At 46.2% G+C, this 19,869-nt stretch overlaps 1 protein-coding gene and 1 long non-coding RNA gene across 5 annotated transcripts; both read right to left on the bottom strand.

The window, feature by feature from the left end:
* Nucleotides 1-119: 119 nt before the first annotated feature.
* On the bottom strand, nucleotides 120-19,869 carry GTPBP1 (GTP binding protein 1). 4 transcript variants are annotated; one of them, XM_055711023.1, is made up of 14 exons: nucleotides 19,663-19,803; nucleotides 18,176-18,339; nucleotides 13,991-14,102; nucleotides 11,315-11,495; nucleotides 9,905-10,253; nucleotides 9,351-9,474; nucleotides 7,310-7,424; nucleotides 6,711-6,855; nucleotides 6,398-6,580; nucleotides 5,458-5,593; nucleotides 4,700-4,878; nucleotides 3,988-4,185; nucleotides 2,818-2,859; nucleotides 120-2,379 (listed from the first exon to the last, which is right to left on the bottom strand). In XM_055711023.1, exons 3-14 carry the CDS (start codon nucleotides 14,094-14,096, stop codon nucleotides 2,287-2,289), a joined length of 1,851 nt encoding a protein of 616 aa, XP_055566998.1. In that variant the 5' UTR covers nucleotides 14,097-14,102; nucleotides 18,176-18,339; nucleotides 19,663-19,803; the 3' UTR covers nucleotides 120-2,286. The 4 variants fall into 4 exon arrangements, with proteins under 4 accessions (XP_055566998.1, XP_055566996.1, XP_055566994.1 ...); XM_055711021.1 differs by having other exon boundaries at nucleotides 18,176-18,635; nucleotides 19,663-19,782; XM_055711019.1 differs by lacking the exon at nucleotides 18,176-18,339 and having other exon boundaries at nucleotides 19,663-19,869.
* LOC129736139 (uncharacterized) lies at nucleotides 14,659-18,169 on the bottom strand. The gene is made up of 2 exons (XR_008732351.1): nucleotides 18,000-18,169; nucleotides 14,659-16,985 (listed from the first exon to the last, which is right to left on the bottom strand). It is a non-coding gene; the product is annotated as an uncharacterized LOC129736139 (long non-coding RNA).

The following is a 19,869-nucleotide window of genomic DNA, read 5'->3' as shown; positions in this document are numbered from 1 at the left end:
GAATGCAGCCTCATAGCCAGCAAAGGAGCCCGGTGCCAGGCAAACCCACTTGGTCTGGCTTCTGGCATTAAAGCGGCAAGCATTGATTTTCCAGAGGGACAAAAAGCAACAAGACACACTTTAACTTGGAACAAACTTGTTTAAAATTTATTTTATAGATCACACCAGCCTGAGTGATCTTTGAATGCTGGTCACAAAAGAGAGATCACACCACCTCCTTTGCACAAACTAAAGTAAACCTTCTTCCAGTCTCAGCAGTCTCCTTCACTTAGAGCACAAGGAATGGAGAAAGAGAATACTGCCCGGAGCTCGCTGCTCCCCTCAGAAATAGAGGGCAGTGAAATCAGATGCAGTCCGATGCTGCTACAGGGCCAGAAGACAAACCAACCAGGCCCTTGTGCCCTGCTTAGCCACACTTCACACCCCCTCACAATGCGGGTGCTATTAGTGTTGTAGCCGCCTATAATTCCTCCCTCACCAGAAGAGTGCTGGTATTTAGGCACATAGCTTGGAAAGGACTGTCTGACCTCCCCCTTCCACCCACACTCAGGCCACTGCAGTCTCTAAGGCAAAGTACCCTCGCCCCCCAAACCACATTTCTCCCCTCTCCCATGCCACTTAATGCTCTTGGAGTGCTGGTGCTGGCATCGGGAGATGCGCTCTCCCCACTAAGCCTGCTGTCGCTCTGTCAGCTTGAAAGCCTACCTTGAATCACAAGGTGAACTGAAATGAACTGCACACAGGTGCCACAGAGTGAGAAACAGGAACAACCCGCTAAGGAGGGACAGAAACTTTACAGTCTCCCTCTAATTAAAGTCCTTCATTGGAGGAGGAAGCCCTCAAAGAAACCGAGGCCGACCACACCTGCTGGGGAGAGCAACGATTTGCTGAGGATACCACCTCCTCCCTCAAAGTGCTCCCACAGCTCACCACAAGCTGGCAGAGGATCACTCCTGTCCTCATGAGAGCCAAGAGGCAGTGTTAGAAGGAGACATCAAAATCAGCACGGAGTTGATCACTTGCACAAAGCAGAGTTAAAAAGCATGGTAACAATACAGTTAATTTACACACCGTCCTTGCAGGGCCTTCCTGGAGAAGCCAGAATTTGTCATAAAAAACCCCACAATATTAAAAAAAATTAAATGCAAGTCAGAAAAATTACCACGTACTTCCAAACCTGAAAGTACTTCTATAATTTTAGTACTAATTCATCCTTGGCCTCTTCATCCAAGAGGGAAGAAGACAAATCTTGCCTCTGCCATGGCAAAGTTTGGCCAGTGAGTTCCAGAAAAGATTTGGGAAATCTTGGAAGTAAACAAAATCAAGTGGAGGTCACGTTTCCCTGGTGTCTCTGTTTCAGAAGTATATTACCACCTGTGATCTCTGTCCATCGAGGTGAGGCTTTCCCTGGCTCAAGGGATGGACCGAGTGCTCCTGCACTATATTCTTAATACTGTCAATTGAGCTGCTGCAGCCTTCAGAGGCAGGTTAGATTTGCTCCACTGCGCACTGAACAAACAATAGAAAAAGCAGCATGATGGGAAGTGGAACAGGATGGGCAAATGACTGCCCATTTCATTCTGTCTCTAATTAAAATCTTAAGTGCTATCAACGTATTTGAGAAGGATATTCAGTATAGGATTCCTCAACATCAAGAACTGCTTTCCTATTTGTTTCTCTCTTAGATTTCCAACTAATGAAATTTCTTACTATCTCTATCAAACTTCAGTCACTAAATTAAACCCACTCAGGAACAGTTTAAGATGGAGGGAATCCAGAAACATATTTGGCACAGGGCTGCAGTGGTGAGGAAACAATGCCCTATGGAGCCATCCTAACAACATGTTTTAACCTTTGCAAGTCTGAAATTTCAGGCATTTGCTAATCCCTGGATCTGAGACAGCAAATAGGAGGAGAGCAGCAAGTCCTGTGGACAGAAAGGGGTGAGGGAGGAGGGAGGCAGCTAACTGGCTCTTTGCAGTTCTATCCAGACTCTCATCTTCATGCACACAAAATATAATAAAAACTAAGAATAAAAACTAAGCCCATGATGTACAAAAATGTGTCGATGGGGGGAGGAGGAAGGTGTCAGTTACTCAGTTCTGTGTGTCTTATCACCTTCATTAGCTTATAAATTATGCTCTTCATCGCTTTCTTCAGCGAGGAGAGACGATTCTTCTGCAGCCAATCAGCTGGGATGGGTTTTGGTTTAAGCTGCTCTGGATCTTTTGAATAAGAAATGAAGGGAAGGGGAGGAATTCCTCAGAGGGAGGAGGAGTAAGAAATTCAGCAGCCACTGGCAGGAGTCACACAGGCTCCCTGAGACTTCACTTTATGGCGCTGACCCCCACGTCGCCGGCCTCCTCCTCCGACTTTTGACTGAAAACAAGAAGAGACACTTTAGTGTGCAGTGACCTCTGAATCAGAGTATCAACACAGCAGGAGTTCGGATGGATTACATACACACCCAGACAGCAGGACAGCAGTTGTGACTGAGCAACCTCCTACCACTGCAGGGAGGAGAGAAGGCAGACAGACACACCATGAAGGAAGGAGGAGTCAGATATACCATGAAGTTCAGCCCTTCAAGCTGGAAAGGACCTGATTTCCCAATTTTCTGAACATTTCACTCCCATGAGAGTCAGCAAGTGCCATGGGGCTCAGCATCTGAGAAACCAAGGCCTCAGGCTCCCTTGGCTTTGTGCAGAATGGAAGGAAAGCCCCCCACCCCCCTACCAGGGCTCCCTTGCTAACGTAACTGTTCCCAGCCTCAAGCCAGCAAGCCCACCACCGTTCTCCTTTAAAGCAGCCAAATACCTTATTGCCCTCACGGATGTGGGGCTCTTCATCCAGTGCAGGCTGAGGGGAGACAGCAAGGAGAGAGAGGCAGAGGTAAGCAAGAACAAAAGCAACACAAACTCTCAGGGGGAGGGACAAAACAAAGAGCAAGCTGGGAGCACTACCTGCAACCACAGTGACGCTACAACAAGACAAGGAGGAGATGGGGGATCATTAAGAAGCCACAGGCACATGCAAAGGCAGAGGACCCCTGCCAGAGGGCCCTCTTTCAGCAGCCAGCCTGGCTCAAGAGGACAAGACTTGACCAGTGGCAACGAAGATAGCTAGAACTAAGAGGGGGGAACACTGACCACGTCTCTTGACAGAATCACTTCCTGAACCTTTCACTTACTAGCTAAGTACACTAAAAGGAGAAGACCTTTCTTCTATCAGTAATAAAGCTGAGAAATAGCTCCCAAAGCCTGCAGTTAGAATTGCCTTTCCATTCCTTTCAGATCCAGAAAAGCTAGGTACCTTTCTTGGACAAACTGAGCTGAGAAGTCCTAACCAACAAAACCACCTGGATAAATTTCTCTAGAAAGAGATAAGCCTTTCTTTCTCCTTGGACATCTCCATCCTCCCTCCTTGACAAGGCAGACGACCTGTGCCTAATACTACTACTTAGGTTGTCATTTCCCTAGAGCAGGGATGTTCTACTTCTGATTCAGACAGTAGAAACCCATTCTGTGACTGGTTGTTAGATGCTTCAGTAGTTCAGCTTCTGGGTATATGTAGAGACTTCTTCACTATAAGCACAGTCAAGCAGTGAAACGGGTTGCTGAGGGAGGTTGTGCAGTCTTCCACCTTGGAGGTTTTCAAGACATGACTGGATAAAACCCTGAGCAACCTGGTCTGACCTCACAGTTAATCCCACTTAGAGCAGGAGGTTAGACTAGACACTTCCTGAGGTCCAACCTGAATTGTCCCAGAACCCTAAGCTGCTAGCTGCTGAAAGGTCAGCCATGAGCATCAGAGAATTCTGGTTTCTGCTGTGACACTACTGATGCTTCTATTTGTTTCTGTCACACATTGAGGCCCAAGGTGAGTTCAAGGGTATGAGGGGATAATGCTTGTGCTTTAGAGTGCCCTTCCTCCAACAGATGAAACCAAGATGCAAACAGCTAGGACAGACGTATTTTCCTCACTTACCAATGGTTGCAGGGCAGTAGGTGTCAGTGGTGCTGCAGCTGTTGAGGGGGCCTCATCTCCAGCTGGTGGGCCTCCACCTGCCGTCCCAGCTGGAGGAACACCATCCTCTCGTTTCGTAACAGCTCCCTTCTTGGTTGACTGCATCTTGATCTGCTGTGGCTTGGAGTTCATTGGTGAGTTATTGGTGGTCTGAAGTAACTGCAGATTACAAAGGGAGAGGCCAAAATGAGCACTAAAATAGCTAGGCCAATCTGGCAAGGTTCAATGCTGCTTTTTAACAAAAAGCCTCAAGAGATTTGATACCAATAGCCATCACGAGAAGAATGCAGCAACAGTTGTTCAAAGAAACCTAGGCCTCTGAGCTGCCCTCAAGAACCCTTACAGGGTGGAAAGGGTCACTCGGCTGAGGTGACACTCAACCTTCCACAACATGACTCAGAGACCAGCTACAAGCTGTCAGAAAGAGACTGAGCCTGAAGAACCAGGAGGCAGCTGGCTCATCCCCCACCTTCACATTCTCTCATTCACACCAGCTGAAGACCCACCACACAACAAAGCACACTGGTCATCCACAACCCATGTCAGGGCTGACATTTGTGATCGAAGGACGGTCTCTTCTCTCAATTTTCCACAGCTATCTGGATTCTCCTGCTGGCTTCTCAGTGCCGAAAGTAGCTAATGGGCAAAAAAAAGTCAAGACTTCAGCCTTTACCTTAGTGATGGTACCCACAGCTTTGGTGCGGCCTTCACGGAAGACCAGCCGCTGGTCTATATGCAAATATTCTGGGGTTTTGATGAAGCGAAAGTGCACTGTGGCTTTGTCCCCCGTCCGCAGGCAGTCCTTGTCCATGCTGAGAATCGTGGCCGTCTGACGGATGCTGCCACAATGCACTGCAAATACAAATGTAAAAGGATTTCAACAGCCAGTACCATCAGCGGAGTAAGCTTCAGAGAGACATGTAAGGCAGCTCTTGCTACCCTACAGCTAACAGCACTGAGTCAGCAATGTAAAAATCTACTGTGTACCAAAGACTATGCGGGTCACACAGCTCCTTTTGTTCAATCCTCAAAAAGAAAACACAATCAAACTAGAACAGCTGCCTTCAAATGGAAACTTTCCTGAAGCACCCCCAACAGAATCCTACACACCAAGCAGCTGGGCTAGAGGGCAGGACCCAAAACACATCTTTACATCAGCATTTGAAGCTGAAGAATCTTTGCACCACAGAGCTCTGGCTCAGGCAGGCTACAAGTACACTTGGAGTCACACATCTTTTTACCTACAGCCTCCCTATTCCCTCCGTCAGCTCCTTCCCCTCTCTCTAACACATTGCTGGGAAAGGAAAAACCAGGAACTATAGCTTATATTCAGTTTGACAGAGCCACAAGGGAGCAAAATTATCTCAGGCTAGAGCTGATACAAACTGTTACCACCGGGAAATAAAGACGAGGCAATGCTGAGACACATACCCATGGCCTGATATCGTGGGCTGATGGTGGTGGGGTGATGAAGCACCAGAATCTCTGCTTCAAACTCCCACGATGCTTGTGGATTCAGGCGGGGTGACACCATTACCATGCCTTTCCGGATGGAAGAACGCTTGATCTAAAAAGCAGCGACACAAAAAACCTTAGCGTGATTCTCCAGGGAATAAATTTGCTTCTCTGGCTGACTGCATCCAGAAGGATCCTAAGGGATTTCAGAGATACTAACTTATGCTCACCAAAAGGCAAAGCAGAAGCTGTTTAGCAGTATGTAACAATGTTATGCAAAGGTTTCAAAATCCCAACTTCAGCTGAAGTTTCTAAGGAAGCTTTAGTTAAAGTGGTGGGAATGCTGGACACCAACAGAGAAGTTTTAACTCACTCATCCTTTAAATCAAAACATACATCCTAGTTGCACATTATCCAAGCAGATGATCTCTCCAAAATCACGATGTCTGTTAACACAATGTGATAAGCCTGACCACATGAATTTTGGTGTAGCTTAAACTATATCCCCTTAAAATCAGTGCAGCTTCTATTGACAGAAAGCTTTTGTGGGAGGAATCACATCAGATTTGGTAATTTTTAAATCCCAAATCATGCTGCTGGTCCTACAAGCTGAGAGGAACAGCATCCATATACTGCCCAGGATACTAATGCAGTTCCAGCACAAAAGGAGACCAATGCTTCCATTTTGTTATGTCTGCAACACTCGTCATTACCTTGGGTCCCACCGCTATCACTAGCAGCTGTCAGGTGGAATAACCAGGGTATAGGACCCACAGAGGTTCTATGGGATTTTATTCCACTGCAAAATGAGGTAGCTGGGCTTTGCAAAAGCAGTCTCACTGCAGCTGAACTCCAAGAGCACTCTAAAATTAGGAGGGTGGTTTCTGTTCTGTGGGCCTGGAGCAGATTATCTCACCTTTTTCAAAGCGAAAGAGGCAGTCTGGCCTCCCCGCACTTCTTTGACGGGCATTCTCTTGCGGTGGATGGACTTGACAGCAATAGGGAGGAAGTTGCCAAGGGGATCTGGCCCCAGCAGCAGGGTGTCATTGAGCTTGATTAGGCCCCTCAGTGTTGTCCCAGACACAACTGTTCCTACACCCTATGCCAAAAAAGAAAAAACAGTAAGACCATGCTAGCAGAAGAGCTCTAGAACTCCCCTCGGTAGGGAAGATACCTTCTTCAAACTAAAAGGAGGAACAGAAAATTCTGCCAAATAATAGGCCACTTACTGGGACAGAATAAGTATCATCTATCTGGAATTCTGCTGGCTCTTCTTCCCTGTAACTGGTCCGTGGAGACAAGAGATTAAGAAACATCTTCAGCAAATCTAGGTTCTCCCCAGTGACATTTGAAATCTGGAAAATCGGGCACATTCTGTAAAGGAAAATTGATGAAAACGGAGTTAGTTCACCTCCCTGCCTGGGATTCTACATGTAGGGAGACATCCAAAATTTTGGGACTGAATTCAATACTGCTAGGAAGGGAGAGCCTGGCAAGCTGTCAGATGAACAACACCCCATGTTTGAAAACCTGCAACACTGCCTCTGCCTTCTAATGACATTCAGGAAAAGGTGTAAGGTTCCAGGATGGAAGGAAGCCGAACACCCTGCCATCTTCTGCAGACTGCCCAGAAGCAGCCTCTCATTTCTGTCTCAGAGAGGGGAACACAAGCAGGTCAAGCTCAGAATCAACACATTCTTATGGAATCAACACACCACATGGCAAATGCAACCTTCACATATCTAGACAATGGACTCTCCTTCTGAATCTTCTCACCCAGTCTCCAAATAGGATCGAAAGAGAAATGACTCTCCTCTACTCCCGTTACCTCTCTGAGCTGAAGTTGGAGGCTGTTACAATGACATCATCCTTGCTCTGAACCAGCACGGGAATCTTCCTGCACCCTGGGGACTTCAGCAGTCGCTGTAACAGCTTCAGGGTTTCTTAAAGGGTGAAATGAATATTGTTAGGGCAGCATCTCCCGTCTTTACAAATCGCTTTTGTGGGGTCTCTCCCTGAAGGGAGACTGGTGTTCTTGTCACAAATAGACAGGAGAAGATGGCTAAAGGTGCGTGAATGAGACTATGAGTTTGCTGCAGCCCAGGTAGGACTTTGGAGCCATTCCATCTTCCATTTCATGCCAGCTAGCCTGCTGCCAAGCGACATCATACACGAACAGACATAAGTGTTTGCATCTGCAAGTGCAATGCTGTGAAGTAGACATTTTATAGCTGTCCATTAAGTAGCTTTAAGGAGTTATAAGGTATTTCCTCTTCCTATAAAGGATTTTTCATGTTGAATTCAAAGAAAACCAGCAGCACTCAGGAACTGAAATATTTGAGAACATGTGAATTAGAAATCAATTTTGACCAAACAAACCTCAACAGACATTCCCTGGCAATCAACCTGCCCTAGAATGTTAGAGAAGCATGTAAGAGGTAAAGGTCACCATCACAGTCTAGGACAGTGTAGGTGGACCAGATCCAGAAATAAATATTTTGGGACGAATCTCATGGCTTCCAGCTTTAATCTTTTGCCTCTCTTCAATTTATTTTCTAAGCCTGATATCTATCAACTAGCAGGGGCATTACCTGATGTACTAGCATCAGCCTCCTGCAAAGTGCCTTACAGTGAGAAAAAAAAAAAAAAAAGGCCAATATGGGCTTAAAAGAGCAAATCATTTATATGCTATGATTGTCATCCAATTAGATGTTTTTTGTGAACAAATTGTTGCCTATGGGGAAAGTAATGTTTTTGGATAAAGAAACACAAACATCTAATCATGCCATCTGCTCTTCAAAGACACACGAGTCAAAGCTTGTGTCTATTTAATACAAACAGAAGAGGACATGGGAGTGGCTTCTCCCACAAGCAGCTCTTCTCTCCTCACCCAGAGCCAAAGACTCTCCTTCCTTCCCAGTTATTATCTTACAGTCAGGCCTCAGTTTATCTGCCGAACATCTATTACAGACACATTTAGATAATCTTCTGATCATATGCGTCTGTTTACCTGAAACATAATGAACTAACCACGGACAGTACCAGGAGCATTCACTTTCCTGATTCTTAGGACTGATTATCGAAAAAAAACATTGCTCTCATTAACCACAGCATGTTCCTGAAGGTGTGAGAAACACATCAAGAGAATGTTAAAGGTGAGAGTTGATCACAGCCTGAAAAAACATCAAGCGTAGGTTAAAGGGACACTGCTGGGGTTAGAGGTGCTGCTTTAACTGCTGCTGAGCAAAAATGTTGCTAGCCCCTGCTGCTCACTGCCATCCCCGCCTGTGTCTAGTCCAGTCCTGCTACCATAGCCCACAAGCAGCTGCTTTGAACCATGGTTTATTATGCACTGGTTGTTCAGACACAGAACGGAGCTGCTGTAGTTATACCAGTGTATCTTGAGAAGTGCCCAGGTGAGCAGGATGTAAAAAGCAGCTGCCCTTTCACCTAACAGCTGCTGGACAATAAGTTTGATTGAAGCTTAAGATCACACTCAAACCATGGGCGAGGAGGAAAGCAGCTTTCAAGAGAACTTCCAGGCTTTCCCTCCAGGTTTAAATACCCAGAAAGAAAGCAAAGGCACAAACCCAACTATACGCTTCTCCCCTTAGAGCTCAGCTAAGCAAAACCCTGTAGCAAACACTTTACTGGTTACCCAGGTGAGTCCTCCAATTCAGGGAATTTTGAAATGGTGACTATGAGTGAACTGCCTACAAAACAGGCAAGGGAAAAAAGAGATTTCTGGAAGATGTTTAAGATGCAGTCAAAAGCAGATAAAGCCGCTTTTCTCCAGCAGTAATTCCTCAACTCAAGCAGAGGACATACAGAGGTAAGAAACAGCCCTGGAGAGAGCTGGTTGGACTCACCTTGCAGGATGTTGGCAGGGCACATGTCGATCTTGGTCACCACAACAAAGACAGGAACATTAAGTGCAAGCGCCAGGCCCAAGTGCTCCTTGGTCATTCCAACAATCCCAGCATTACTGCCAACCTACACCAGGGATACAAGATACAGGGATGTAAATGTTCCTCCTGCTGGGCTACAGAGAAGGTCTTGTGTCAGACATGCAGTAGGCTGTGATTAGATTGTAGATATGTCACTGGGACTGTATGAGCAGACCCAGTGCATTTCAAATGCTGTTGGACACTAACTAAGGACTCATTTCTCCTTGGTTTAAATAGGTTTTCTGGAATTTAGAAATCTTTCAGTTTTCAAAAATCATACAGCTTAGGCCTGTCTGGGAGTGTCAGTCCCAGGGCACTTGCCTCAAGAGTCCTGGTGAGATACAGTGACTTCTGCTCTCCACCCCTGGGACATGCTGCTTCCCTCCACCACCCCACAGGGACTTTGCAATACGAAAGAAGTCGAGGCTGTTAAAGCTGTGAACAGCCCCGTACAGTACGTCTTTCTTGCTACCTACCATAAGCATGCAGAAGTCAGGTAAATGGCCAGTCATGCCAAAGACGGTGGTTTTCAAGTACTTTTCATGACCTGCCAGGTCAATGAAAGTAATGACCTTGGTGGATTTCTCACAGATCTTTGTCCATTCCAAGCTGCCACCATGGCTGTCAGGCTTGTTCACCACATTGCCCTCACTGTCGAAGCCCAGAATGTCATTGCCCACGCTGCTGGTGCGACCGGACTCAATCTCATGTTTATGGCGGAAGAGCTTTTGCCGAGCAAAGCCTCGGCCATTGTCTAGTTCACCATGTGTCAAGACACCCAGCAACGTGCTCTTTCCTGCGTCCACATTGCCAACCACTGCTACCCTGGAGGGGAAAGGTAAAAGGAACCTGGTAAAATATGGTAACTGAAGAAACAAACAAGTGATCAAAAAAAAACCCCAAATGCCAAACACCATTGCTCCTGCAAATAACTAGCTTTTTCTCCCTAACATTCAAACAGAGATTAAAAAATGTTAGACCTTCACAAGCAGAGCAGAGATTCTGTCACAGTCATTAGTTAACAGCAGAGATCTCAGACTCTGAGAACTGGGATGTGGAAGACTGTGGAAACATGTCAGTGGTGCCCAGAACACAGTCAGCTGAACCTGACATTGCTTGATGCCATACAGAATCTCTCTCTTCCAACTGCTAGTCTCTGCAATCCAACATATACACTGTGGCAGTTTAAAAGAAAGACTAAATCCCAACTTGGTCTAGAATACCTCTGCTTTTCTATACTCTTCATGTTGCAATAGCACCAGGTCCTAGGGAGAGCACAGAAATTGAAATTGCTGTTCCCAGAAAAGTAAAAGCTCAAACAACAATAAAACATTTTAGGGGAAAACCCTCTCAGGCAGCAATCTCCTTCCTTGCCTCTGATAAAGGTGGCTATTATAGCTGTTGGGAAATGTTGGAAATCCATTATATCCAGGTCTGGACAGACTCTCAAGTCATGCTACACAAGCTATTTCATGTGCATTAAAAGGTGACTTGGATCACCACAGTCTTGGAATAGAACTGAACCCTTCATCAAAATTACTGTGTCCCAGCAGTGTGCATATATGCACACACACAGACACACATGCACATATGTGACTCCCTACTGGGATTCAGCACACAAAAGATCCCCAAACTGTGAAGCTGTCACCCAGACAGCTTCACAGTTCTCAGCTAAACACAGGCAAATGTCCACAAACACAAAAGAGACAGCAACAACAACAAAAAGGCCATTTCATTAGCAAGGAGTGGTCAAGCTCAATTCCCTTTGTTGGGTAGCTACAACACCCAGATTCGAATCAGCGTTGCTGGCTCAGCATCATGGACCGCTCACACGGTAAAAATGCAGCTGGGCTGCTGACTAACTTTGTCTCCACCTGGCTCCTCACCTGACCTCCAGGAAGTCGTTGTCACCCACACGTTTCCGAACAAGGTAGTCGCGCACCTTGCCCCCTGCCTCCTGGTGCTCCCGCAGGAGGATCACATCTGCCTCTATCTGCTCTGCCATGCTCTTCAACGTGGCATAGGATGCTTCCATGTCTGCTTCACTCAGACCGTATTCAGTTCCATCTAGCGTGATGTTGAAGAGACAAAGGACAGTCAGTGAGCACCACCTTGCAATGGTCAGCAGCAGCAGCATTCTGCCTGGATTTTCACACTGATCAGAACTTTATGCAGACTGGAGACGTCAGCCATGTAAACAGAATAAGCACCCTTTGCCCAAAATAAAAAGGGACAGTCTTTAAGCCTTTAGCCCATAGAGGACTTAAAAGACACTAGAAAAGCACCATCTTTAATCTAGAGGAGTTTACTTCACAATTTCTACAAGCAAATACTTATGGATTGGCAAAAAAGACTGTCTAATTCCCTTATTTCACATGCTGAAAGTACTTTTCGTGCGATTTCGTTCAGTCAGATAAAACATCTCCTCTTGCATTGCAATAAAGGGAAAAGCATTAACAAAAGGAAAGCTCTGACTGAAGTATCACCGCAATTAACCAGTAAACATGGGACCAATTTAAACAATCAGCTTATTTTATAAAACCACATCCTAGGTACACAATTTCTGCAAGTCTGGCCTGCACAGCAATTTCTTTAGCCCCTACATACTCCAGTTAAAACAGTGGTTTTGGCATGTCTCACTGCCTTCGTCCTGGCACTTTGAAAGAAATGCTGACAGCACGAGGCCTGAAAACAGCAAGAAGGCACGCTGCCTCTGAACAGCTCACCCAAGCAAAGAGCTGACAGTCAGAGCAAGCCAGTGGCAACTATCTACGCAGTTCCAAGGCCACCTCAGCTCTCAGCTTCTCTCCTAACCCAGGTGCTGAGAAGCTGCACAGACTTCAGGACAGAATCTCCTCTGTGGATTAAAAAAAACCCCAACAAACCAAGGTACAGAGCCACACACACCTGGATGTCCAAAGCTATTGCTGTGTGTGCATGCATATGCACAGCTGACTCATCAGCTGGAAGGCAGTAACTGCAGTTTGCATGAACTAAGCAGCATTTTAACTACTGCACATCTCTACAACAAGTAGATTTGCTGGATGGTTTCCAGCCCAACTCATAAGCTGGCTGAGAAGCTGTTGAGATGGTGGGGAAAGCAAAAAGCACCACAGCTGGGGTCTTGGGTCATAGAAGGGGAATGAGAAGTAGGGGACAGGAGAGGTGTAAAGGCCAAGTGAGAAAGAGAAGGATCACTACTGATGAAGCAGTGAGCTTCCTGGCAGTCTTCACTAGCTTCTCAGTCATCTGAGTTGGGTATCCATGATGATCAAAATCATAGACACTTGAAGTGAATGAGAAGGAGCAACTGGGACAGCATTATAAAGATTTTTTTTCTGGTTCCAATTCACAGAAAAGATCCCCATCTTCCTTGACTATGCAGCAATCCAAAATGAAGTCAGAAGTCTTAGCTCATACTTGTAAGAAAGAAATGCCTATATCCAAGTACATCACTGCAACAACCACCAGTTAACACCCTCACAGGGTATCCTAGAAGACAAAGCAGTTACTAGCCCAGCTTGTTAGTTCTCTGCTGCAGATGTGGTTATCCCAAATACCAAGAAATTGGACTACATGTGGGAAGCTCACTGGGAGGCAAGAGCATTATCTCTGCGATACTGGCTGCACGACCACTGGCCATCTAATCCTGTCCTCTCTTCTATGTTGGCTGCTTTGCAAGACACCAGGAAAGCCCCAAAAGCACACTGTTCTGAGGTAACGCAGCTCCCTCCCTACATTATCTCAGCCAACCTTGGCAGTGATGACTAGGGTTTTGTATTCTTCCTTAAACATAGTAACTAGTAGAATGGTTGATTGTAACAACTTGATATCCAGCAGATAGCTAATATATTTGAAACATGCCTTCAGCTTTATGATAGCCATAGACAATTTTTTTGCATTCAGAAAAGAAACTGAAATTTCAAAAGCAAGGCCATGTTCAATATTACTATACCAGCATCAGATGCATATATTCAAATTGTGAAAAAGAGGTAATCGATGCTAGCTGCTAAAATCTGCAAAGGCGAATGACTGCAGTCATACCCAAGTTAACATAAAAATAAAGGCCTCATGCTGAGGAAAGGAAAACCTTTCTCTCCATAGTACAAATGCACACTAACAAAGAAAGTCAGCAGCAGGTATTTCAGCTATCTGAAGTATCTCAAATACATTCCTGTACAGTACAAATACTGTTACTTACAATGGAGAATTTAATGAAACCAGACAGAAAAAGACCTCCCTCAGACATCGAGGACGTCTGTACTAAAACTGTTACTATAATTTCATATCCTTCATCGTTTCCTGGTGTGCCTAGACAACTTATGCCTTACTTCCAAAAAGGAACTTGGATGATTTTATACAAAAAATATGTTACATAAGACAGCTGCTGGCAGGAATAAAATAAAAGAATTTGTCCTACATGTTCTGCTATACTTTGTGGAGGTTTCCAAGTTATTCTGGAGAAGTAAGCACTACCTTCAGCAGCAGTCCAGTTAGATGAACTAGGTTTTTCTAATCATTTTAATGTTTTTTGGTTTTTTTCCTGAGGAATCTATACTCACCTGATCCTTGACCAATGACATAGATGGTCTCCCCACATCCCTCATCAATTCTCTCTGACATCTGCCGGAGCAAACTGTCATACTGCTCTGAAGTTGGACTCACCATCACTAGCTGGAAAAAAGATTAAATATCCATTTGCAGATGTCAAGCAATTTCAAAACCAGCTTCAGTTATAAGGACAATCAATCCGTGTGCTTTATTGAGAAAGAAGGGCTCTTTTTCAAGGACTGCTTTCTGGTGGTTTGGGTTTGTTTGTTGTTTTTTTAAAACCAGCTTTGCTGACAGCTGTTTCCTTGTGACACTACACAAGGTTATTTGCTCAGAGTTCATTTATGTTGCAAGGTACACTTCAAAGCAAATATGAATAACCAAGCACCTCATTTTGAAGTAACCAAAGTTTAAAAGACACATTTAAGTGAACATCCCGCTTCTACTTCTGTGTAATACATGTTGCCATGCAAGGATAACTGAAAGGGGAAGAGATATCTTCTCCAAAGTAATTTCTTAGCTGGGTACTCCACAGTCTGTGCTGCACAGAGTGCTGCTGCTCCCCCAAAGCATGACGGGACAGCCAGACCTCACCACAGAGCACACCTAGAGCATCTCATAAGTCTTTCACACACTCGGTGTTCCCTTTTGTTTTCTGAGGGGGCAGAGGGGAAGGAAAGAACATGAATAAGCTTTATTTTTAAACTCCTAACAAAACTTCAGGTACTTTACATTACAGTGCTTAGAGGCAGAAATACAAAGCAGTTTGTACGAGCATATCTGGACATTTCACCAGTGGAGAGCTGCAGTTTTGCAAGCCCGCTGCTGCATTGCCAACAAGTTTTAACTGCAGTTATTGCAACAAACACAACTTCCTTTGCCCTTCCCTACAGAGACATCAAAAGAAAGAAAAAGTGGACAGAAACAAAGCAACAAATGAGGACAACGAGACAGTGCTCTTGGAAGGAAGGATTCTTCTTAGAACAGAATGGTGTAGCACCATTTCTGGCAAAAACCTGTGTTGCTCATACAATACAGCTGAGGACACTCACACAGAGTGGCTACAACGGTGGCAGGACAGTGGCAGAACAAGGAAACCTTATCACCCATTCAGGACTGATGGGCTACCTGCTCTCTGGCTGCCTCCATGGTAACAAGTCTGTTGGTGGCTGAGCAACCTGGTACCATAGCTTAATAGTTGCTGCAACCAAGATATGCGTTTCTGTTAAAAAGGCACTTTTAGTAGGAGTTGTAAAGGCTACCACCTACTGATAGCCCTATGGGTAGGCACACCTGTGCCCCTCTACAACACTCAGTGAAATCCATACTTCCACTAGCTGTCCTAACATACACGTTCCAAAATCATGCCCAGAAAGATGTACTTCCCTTCACTATGCGCTACAGCTAGTCTGAAATCTGTGTTAGATTTGCCTAACACATATGGCTTACAGCAGCTCACAATGACTAAATCTTCAAACCCGCCCAACATTCCCTACTAACACAGCCTGACTTGCTAGCACAGCTAACATAATACGTATTCAAGGAGGAACTACCTTTACCACCTACTACTACTACATGGTTGATGAAGACCTTTATTAGAATTCTGGAGTGTAAGGGAGTGCAAAACCCTATAAATAATGCTTAAGCAGCTTTCAAAACTATAGTGATGCATGCATCTGGAAAACTGCAGCACAGACAGCAAGTGCTGGTTAGAAGGTTTAAGGCAGCCAAAGCAACATTTTCCTCAAAAGTTAAGGGTCACACAAAGCATGTAGGTATCTGCAAGGGCCGGAGAGCTACAAGAGACAATCATCTTCACCTGCCTCTTTTAGACACATGCCCTACCTAAGCCTTTTAAATGCTTGGCATGGTCTGCAAAGGGTAGCAAAGCACGCTGATGTGGAAGGCCACATAATCTTTCTATTTCATGCGACAGAGGACTGAGTTTTGCCTTTATTAGTTTTTCTTGTGGTTTTGTTTTCTTCTTAAAGGAGACAACTGGATGTAAATGTATTGAGGAGGAGATCAGCAACTGTTCAGAGGCTTGATCAGGACAGGAATGGAAGGCTGTGCGTTGATGTGTAGGGCTTGTTTTGGCCAGCAAGCACTTTCAGGATTTCCTGGAAACACAGCAGACAGGCTCACAGTTTAGGCTAGTGCACCAGCACAGGTCAGGGACTCGGGAAGATCTATTAAATAGGCTGTCATACGCATAAAGATCAATAAAACATCAGGGGCCACCAGTGTAGAGGCACACTAACTTCAGTTTCTTCAAGTCTCATCACCAGCTTTATTTTTCTGAGTTCAAATGTTTCAGCAGTGTGAGTAGGCAGGGTGTTGTCTAAAGTACCAGGGGTCATTTCAGCCGAGCAGCTTGCAGTAGCCTTTCTTCATGGTACCAGGCAGGAGACCTGGGGGCTCAAACAGCATAGTACCTACACACATCAGCTCAAAACACTGCTTCTTTCACTGCCATGCAAAGGTGCTGCTGAAGGGTGTTCCAGTGGTAGACTGCTCCAAAGCCTGCCCTGGGGCTGATGAAGCTTACAGTTGATATTGATAAAGTGAGACATCAAGAGAAGGATGTGTAGAACAAATAGCAGCTTTCATGGATCACACCTTCCAATGCCATTCAGTATTTCTAGCGACTGCTTCTGCAGCCTGCAGCCCCCAGCCAGTTCTGCAGTTTCCTAGGTCACTGTAAGACTTTACTTGCTGTTTTGAAGATCTCTTTAGCTAGCTTCCTGGACAGAGGGAGCCTGTTCTTTGCCATCTCCTTGGTCAAAAAGAGGCCCTCCGTCTTGGCCTCTCTGCTTTTTTTTTTTCTTTTTTTTTTTTTTTTTTTTGCTTTTCACCTTTGAACAATCCCCTCCATGCTTGCACTAGGTATTCATGTTTTTCAGAATTTTTCACAAAGTCAAAAATTTTCACTTTTGTTCCTTCCACTTTGCCAGGCACTGAGCAGTTAACAGTAGGAGCCATGTGGGTCTAGCAACCTCAGATTTCCTATAGGGCAAAAAAGTAACAACCAGTTATTGTTTTATACTCCTGACAGCAGAAGGAAATATATCTCACAAGTTTGAGATGCCATCTCTGAAGTCCTTTCCCAGTCTCTGGGGAGAGGTGGCTTTTCCCACCTTTCCTCAGTTTTGGGCTTAACTTAACAGAGGTGGGTAATAGCTACAGCTGTCTGAGTTTACTCCAGGGGGACAAGTTGGACTGTGCCATTCTGCCCTGCCCAACAGCAAGCAAGAGGCCATAGTATTAATTAACAGCAGTTTCAAGACACCGGTGAGATTGAGCTCAGGTTATATCAGCACTGCTACAGACAGTCCTCATAAAAGAAGCATCCCATATCCCTGAGGCAGCAAACTATAAAGATTAAGGGCAAACCAAATACTACATGGTATGTAGTGCTGCTCTTTATTGGAATAACATAGCCTGATATTTTGGATGGCTGGAAGGCCACTACCAGCCATTGGGAAGTTGGGGGAAAGACCTCTTCTGTAACATCGTATTTAGCTTTCAGTGTCCTGTGGACATACATAGTTCAAGTGCTATTAATGTTCTGTTGCCAATGTAGATCTAATATAAGTATCAACTTCACTAATAGCCTTGTGTGATATGGTTTTGACCTGAAAGATGATTACTACTGCAGTGTGTTAGTACTGAAAGGAAAATAAACACCCATTAAGATCAACACGATAAATGAGTTTGTGCTGATGAATAGAACTGTTTGCTTGACCAGCAGACAGGTGCACTTGACAACTGAATCCCAAAGTGGTCCTCTCTAAAAAGAGCACGCCTTACAATGAACACACTGGGGGAGGACTGGGAGAAAAGTATGTAACACAGCAAGGGGCTGGGTCAGACCAGGACAGAAGCAGCAACTAGCAAACAAATTGACTGCGCTGCAAATCATCACCTGAAGCAGGAACTGGACGGCAGCAATTCAACTGGGAAGACAGAAAAGATGGAGGTATCAGGGAAGGCAGGGGCAATTAGCTACTGCATTCTCACCATATGCAATTGCTGTTTTGAGTGCACAGTGGGACAGTAATTTGGAGAGATGGGGCAGAGCTCATAGACTTAGTTCTCACCCAAGACGGAGACAAATGAAAGGTCTAGGGAAAAGATAGCAGGTGTACACTGCTATATGGGAAAATAACTTGTAATAAACATAAAAAAAGGCTTACCTATCACCTCTGTAGTGCCTGCAGATTTCTAGGAATGGAAGACAGGTTGACTACACAAATGGAGGTTGTGGGAGAAAAGCATTTCTCTCTCTTCGTCAGAGTTTTGGTCAGGTTCCTCGCTGTCAAGAATCAGTGACACAGCCCTTGGCATCATCCTGGGCCCTCTTCCACATCAGCCACGTCCAAGACAAAGCACAGATCAATATTGGCATCCTGTACCAAAATCTTGTCCAGCTCATTAAGGCACGAACAGGTGGCTCAATAGATAGTGCAGGTGTGATTTCTGTTCTTTATCATCTTGTAAGACATCTTCATAACATTTGTTTTAATACAGTACCACACTGTATAATATCCAGTCACCCCCTCAAAAACAAATGTTTCCACATCCACACACCACAATTCCTCTCTCTTCATTTCTCCACAGAGGGCAAGAAAATCCAGGACTTTGGAACAACTCCAGCTGGAAGCATGAAGAGGAGGGATGGCAGAAAAACAGGAGGAAACACCAGCTATGCTGACTTCTACATCATACAATTACAAGTGGACCGAACCAAGTTTTCAGGAGACTTTAGAGTGGGAGATGGCATCTCAATACATCAAACCCTTGGCAGCAAAAGGTATAAAGTTAAAAAGATCAGCCAACTGGGAAAAAGTAGAAGACAGCATGGAAAGGCAGCTAATGTAGTCTGTGGCGGGCTCTGGCATGCACGTATTACTACAATGTACCTTCCTGCAAGATGGAAGTCAGAATGGATTCTGACAGAAATAATACCACCACAAAGTTTTGCCACTTAGATCCTAGAAAGAAACTGCACAAGGCGAACAAACCTTTTGGTGTTGATTTAACCCGGTTTCCAAGAGCGAAGCACCCTTGTCACTGAGCCCTCGTGCTCAAGTTATGAGCTCTGACCTGCTTTTAAGAATGTGAACAAAGCCCCAGGAACTAGTACAACTGGCAGCAGGTAACTACAGAGAACGAGCACAGAGGAAAAACGTGAGCGAGACGTTAAAGCAACTGTCAGCTTCAAACCCGGCGCTTGCTGAGAAGATGCAACACCCGCCGCCGGCGCTTCCCGGGCCGCCGAGGGGAAGGAGCCGGGCGGGCAGGCAGGCCAGCGCCGCCGCCCCCGGCCAGGGCACAGCCCGCTGTCAGCTCCTCGTAGCTCGACCTTACTGCTCCCCTCCCGGCTGCCCCCCACGGCACGGCGGGCTCTGCCGCCCGGCCCAGCGATGGCGGGGCCACCGGAGAGCGCCCAGGACCCCAGCCCAGCCCGCGGGGAAGCCCCCGGGGGACCCCCCCACGCCGGCGGGCCCCCCAGCTCCTCGCTCTCCTGAAACGAGGTCGGCGGCCAGAAGCGGGGCTGGTCCCGGCTGTCGGCCCGGGCCCGGTAGCAGCCCCACGGGCAAAGCGGCCGCCAGGGAGAGGGCGGCGCGGGGCCCGGTAGGGTGACGGCGCTGGCCGCCGCCCGCCCCCCCGCTGGGCCTACCTTACTGGTGAGGTCGATCTCGGGCTCGCCGTTGAGCGCCTCGCCGTCCTCGGCGTCGAAGGCAGCGCGGAGGGGACAAGCAGCCGCCGCTACGCGAGGGCCCCCGCCCGGGGAGCCGGGCTCCGGGGCGAACATGCAGGCCGGCACCGGGGAGCCCCCCATCGGGGATCGGCTCCGTTCCGCCGCCGCCATCTTCCCTGCCCCGGC

Source organism: Falco cherrug, chromosome 5, assembly GCF_023634085.1.
Source record: "Falco cherrug isolate bFalChe1 chromosome 5, bFalChe1.pri, whole genome shotgun sequence".
In the NCBI taxonomy this organism is placed as follows: domain Eukaryota; kingdom Metazoa; phylum Chordata; class Aves; order Falconiformes; family Falconidae; genus Falco; species Falco cherrug.
Note: the sequence above shows the minus strand (reverse complement) of the source record. Positions and strands in the feature narration are given on the sequence as shown.